The sequence below is a fragment of the Charadrius vociferus genome, unplaced genomic scaffold (genome assembly GCF_000708025.1).
Source record: "Charadrius vociferus isolate BGI_N301 unplaced genomic scaffold, ASM70802v2 scaffold56, whole genome shotgun sequence".
Classification (NCBI taxonomy): domain Eukaryota; kingdom Metazoa; phylum Chordata; class Aves; order Charadriiformes; family Charadriidae; genus Charadrius; species Charadrius vociferus.
The window spans coordinates 1,146,354-1,151,276 of record NW_009649057.1 but is presented as its reverse complement, the minus strand read 5'-3'; the positions used below and the strand labels follow the sequence as shown (position 1 = coordinate 1,151,276).

At 42.3% G+C, this 4,923-nt stretch overlaps 2 protein-coding genes across 2 annotated transcripts in view; one reads left to right on the top strand and one right to left on the bottom strand.

Moving 5' to 3' along the window:
- Positions 1-2,656: 2,656 nt before the first annotated feature.
- Positions 2,657-4,735, bottom strand: SWI5 (SWI5 recombination repair homolog (yeast)). The gene is made up of 4 exons (XM_009888073.1): positions 4,721-4,735; positions 4,422-4,543; positions 3,180-3,274; positions 2,657-2,721 (listed from the first exon to the last, which is right to left on the bottom strand). The coding sequence occupies exons 1-4, from the start codon at positions 4,733-4,735 to the stop codon at positions 2,657-2,659; spliced, it is 297 nt and encodes a 98-aa protein (XP_009886375.1).
- A 33-nt stretch (positions 4,736-4,768) lies between these two features.
- Positions 4,769-4,923, top strand: part of GOLGA2 (golgin A2) — a 21,226-nt gene continuing 21,071 nt past the window's right edge. Inside the window, exon 1 of the mRNA XM_009888071.1 lies at positions 4,769-4,773. Coding sequence (XP_009886373.1) covers positions 4,769-4,773 — 5 coding nt within the window. The remainder of the gene's footprint in view (positions 4,774-4,923) is intronic.

Sequence of the window (4,923 nt, the reverse complement as noted above, 5' to 3'; positions counted from 1 at the left end):
TTAGAAAAGAGCATGCTGCTTCCCCCCGCGACCCCTCCGAGGAACCAAGGGTGTTTGGGGGTCTGTGCTGTCCTGCTCTGCAGCAGCTCCACGCAGACAGCACGTACTGCCCTTCAGTGAAACTCTGTAAGCTCTGTAACACCATTTGTTCTCTGTTAGCTCATTATAGCTGGGTCTGACTAAGCAGAAATACACTTTCTAAATTTAAATTAAAAATCTGAAGTTACACTTACCATTATTGCACTCAATATTTTTCCAGCTATACCCTTAGCTAGCAAGTTTGGAGATTTATTTATAGAAAGCAGATTTGTTCTATTCCTCTTCTGAATTTGGACAAAGGCCAGCATATTTCATCCTCCAGAGAGATAGCCATTAAGCTACAAGAAGTAACTCTAGGAGCAGCAATAAGAGGGCCTGTGATGAAGTACCTAAGTGGCAGAGTCGAGCCCTGTCCTGAAGTACCCCAGGAGTCATTAAATTAGACCCTGGAATCTTTCCGTTGTTCTGGGTTTCCCTGCTCTGCAACAGAGCAGCCAAAACAGCAGAGGAGCAGAGCTGCCACCATGCGGCACGTCCTTGTGCCAGCTGCAGAGCCGCAGGGACTCCCCAAGGGCAGTTTGCTCTTACCTCAGCTGGGTGCTTCTGTGCGCATTCTTCCTCCACGGACAAGGGACGGGGGTCAAGGGCACCTTCCACAGACAACGGTCCAGTGCTAACTGGAGCATAAACCCATAACCGTGGAAGTGTGAGTTCTGGAGCCAGGCAGAAGACTTGCACGGCTACAGCTGCAAGTTTTAATACTCCTACAGGGAGGAGAAAACATGGACTTCTCAGTCCTTAAATAACCTTCAATAACTTTGTTAACGGAGTATATACTTCATCCCCCGCAGCTTACACCTAACGCAAACTGAAGGAAGTTCTGTACATACTTCCCATTGCAAAAAACATTTCCAGTTGTGTGTGCCAGTGCCAGACTAACATTTTGGTGGGAACACTCCAGGATAAACCAGCTCTTCCACAGAGAAAACACCAGCCAAAATAACAACGTGGGCTTTGAGAACAAAGTTAGCATTTCCCAGTTCTGGCCTTCTTGTGATTTTTTCCTCCCCTTAAAACTACTCCAAAACACGGGATTTTTTCACACTTGTCAAAAGGGGGGTTATGGTGGGGAAGATATACCTGTAACCATACCCAAGACAGTCCAATATTATATGGCCATAATAAATACCTGCCAGAGAAGCACAACTGCACGTTAGCAGAAATTTGCTTGAATGAATAGAATCATGGAATCATCTAGGTTGGAAGGGACCTTTAAGATCATCGACTCCAACCATAAACCTAACACTGCCAAAACCACCACTAAAACACATCCATGTCACAGAATACAGATATTTTGCCTGTCCCCCTGCTTTCGACCCCTCCCCACAGCTTTTGTGGTAAAACAAGATACTTCTTAGCGATGCTTCTGGGCCAGGTCCAGAACTGAGGGCACAGAAACAATTGTCTGTTCTGAGCAGCAGCCTTGTGACCTTTTTTGGGTTTCCAAGCAGTACAAAGAGAGATTCATTTGATTCAAATTTGGAAATAATGAGCAGAATGCAGCATGGGCCTGACCAGAGACCGGGGGGAAACTTACTGGCAAGAAGGTCTTAGAAGTAAAAAAGGGCAGAAGGACATCAAGCTTGAGTGAAAAAGGGACAATAGATCTGCAGTCAGCAGAGCACTTTATCACTTAGAACTGCACGAAGCAGCCAAATTTAGTCTGTACAGTCACCCCCAATCCTAACACCTGACACTGAAACACTCATGCTCTCAACACAATTTTGTGTTTAGGACACCGCTCGTTGTCACGGTGACTCTGCATTTAGAAGAGAAGAAAGGTAATTCGGCACCTACCCATTACTGGGTAGCGCTGCCACACTGTCTCCATTAAGCCCTCAGAAAACATTTAAATAATAGATGTTACAGTTGTCTCGGAATATAGTTTAAAAATTTGTTCCCAGGTTCATGCAATGTTTTATAGGCTCTTAAAGTGAATTACTGAGAAATGTGATAGCTGCTTTATTCAGACTGGACAGTTCAACACAACTTCACATTTTGCCATTTACTACAGAAATGATACAAAACCTCTAGATACCAGAGCAGTTAAGTACAAAAATGCAGAACACCCAGACTTATCCAGATTTGATCATAAAACAAAACATAAAACTTCTTTCCTCCCTAATCCTGAGGGTGTTTTCTTTTCTTTCAAAGCAGCTATTACATTGCACATTCGTATGCCCTCACTTCCTCTACCCATTCAGTATCCAAATAGTCCCTGGATTCATAAAGAAGCAAAAGCTTCATGTGAAGTCTTAACATCAACCTGAATTACGACCTTTCCAATAAAAAACCCAAAAATACTGTTGACCAGGTAGTAGACAAAATTATCCAAAATCCTACATCCCTTTCCCGCAAGCAGTAAACAGTTGATAGATTCAACAACTTTCATGTTCCAAAGCTTCCTAGAAATAATGCTGTTAACCCACACTCTGTTGCAATTCTACGTACATACTTCCGAGGCCACCTTATCTCAGTTCTAAACTGCTATGACACCAAAATATATTGGTCCAGTAACAGTCATTATTGCAGGATGTAACAGTCTTCAGGTTCAATACTAGTCGCTAAGCTCCAGATCGTATTCAGGGTAGAGCTGCTTTGTAGTAACCCCTCGGATAACAGCTAGAAAAGAAAGAAATACCATTGCTTTCATTAAACAAAGATCAGAAGAGTTGTGTTTTCCTCCCAGTAGCCCCTGACTATCCCACAGAACCTCCCATAGCTAAGAAAGCAGTCGAAAGTTTTACAGCTATGCTCCCTCCTTGTCTCAAGACTTTTCTTTTTTTAAGTACATGAAGAGCAAAACTGAGAAAAAATAGCAAGACTTATAAAGATTTGGTAATTCATAACACAGATTAAAATACTGGTAAATAATTGTTATTTCACTTGTTCAGTTCTAAAAACATCCTGAGAAAATAATGACAGAAGCATTTGTGCTTGCACAAGTGATTAGGTCATACAAGCCTAGAACTGAAGAATCTTTTAAACAAGCTCTGCCTTCACGGCATGGTAGCTTCTCTCTCTGTGTCTATATGAAAACATTGGCCAAGAAGTTCTTCAACAGCATTCCCCTTCCTTACCCAGCTTGCCTAGCAGCATCTGTCCAGCATCTTTAATATCATTATACTCATGGAGCAGAGAGATGTGCTTCTCCAATTCCTCCAGGCTGTAGCCTCTGTAACAATAAAGCCAGAAAGGTCAGAAATGACACAGCGGGATTGCTGCTGCTGCTGCATAGCAAGTGCTGCCACTACCGACCAAGCACAGCAAAGATATTTGAGATACCCAAACCTGGCACATCAAAAGCAGAATCTGAAGGCAGCAAGTACAGTTGCTGCAAGTTGTCAATATGAAACCTACAAATGAGCAGATCCTTGTTTTGAGGGTTATTGCCACATCAAGGCTTATAAAAAAAACCCAATCCACCTGGATTCTCAGAATCAAGGAGAAACAGGAATAGGCTGTGGTGAATTCGATTTGTACGCATCTCTAATCTGCAGCTTGGTAAAAAAAAAATTAAGGTGGTCTGTTCATCCTTGAGGATAAAAAAAATCCCAGCTTTTGGAACAGCCTTTATTGTCCTACCATTTTCATTTTACACACTGCACTATCTTAGAAAATATCACTCCTTCACAATGAATAACCTACAGATATTCCCTCTCTTTAAAAATCAAGCCGCAATTTTATCTCAAAACAGTTGCTAATAAGCAGCTGCCACAGTGTGTCATAAGAAACCACAATAAAGCAGTTGCACTACCCTGTGCGTGGCACCCATCAGGCTGAAATGTTCTGCAGGCCACTTGCTTGCCTGGAAAACCCCTCTGTTTCTCAAACACAACCGTTTAACTCACTTGCCTCAGACACAAAACAACCTAATACTTGATCAAGATGGAATAAAAAAGGAAACAGTTTTATCTGGGACCAAATTTGGCAGGTCATAGAAGTCATGATCTCAATTTTAATCCTCACGTGAACAAGCTCTTCTGGTAGCATGACATGTTGTAGTATCATGATGGTTAAAATTATTCGTTCCCAGTTTACATGTAATTACCTCAGCAACATCTGGGCTAAAGTTAAAATTTTCTTACCCATGCTCCTAGTAAAACTTGTTTTGCTTTGCCAAACAAGTCAGAAAGAATTCCCTTTTGTCTTTAACAGGTCCCATAACTCAAAACATCATTGTACTGAACATTGTATCGCACCATGATAAAAATGGCATCATAAGAGGTCAGCTTTTAGCTCTAATTCCTGGACCACATTTTGTTTTAAAAACAAAAGTAACTGAGGCATCACAGTGAACACTGAGAATGCCAAGGACATACTCAGACAATAATTGTGCAATTTCCTGGTCTAGAGCAAGGTCTTTCTGTTTCAGCTCTTCGATTTCGTACTGCAGGGCTTCTCTGTTGGCTCCATTAGGTTGGCAGGACCTCGGAGATGGGATCTGTAGAGCACAGAAGACATTTAACACTAACTCAGCCCTGGATAAGATGCTACAGTGCTGGAGGGCAGAGATCAGAACATAGTCTATGTGTCACTGGATGAAAAAAAAAAAAAAGAAAAGGAAAAAATACTTTCTGGCCAGGGATGGGGGGAAGCTCAGGTAAAATATTTATGTAACATCAGCGCCCTCCATAACATATCTGACAACAGTTTGTAGATTTACAGCATGAAGTGAAAATAAAACAAATAAAAATCACAATTTGGCTATTAAGAGAAGCTCCCAGGACGGCACAGTGCCAAACCGCGGGGCCGACAGTGACTCGGGCAACGAACAACTTCACCTCCCGGTAAAAGCAACCCCCCGCTGGGCCTGGCCGAGCC

What these genes read in the sequence shown, in the direction of transcription:
- SWI5 (XM_009888073.1), bottom strand. An exon ending in ATTGCACAATTATTGTCTGA is followed by an intron (nt 3,275 to 4,421) that starts GTATGTCCTTGG and finishes TTATTGTTACAG; the next exon opens with AGGCTACAGCCTGGAGGAAT. An exon ending in GATGCTGCTAGGCAAGCTGG is followed by an intron (nt 2,722 to 3,179) that starts GTAAGGAAGGGG and finishes TTTCTTTTCTAG; the next exon opens with CTGTTATCCGAGGGGTTACT.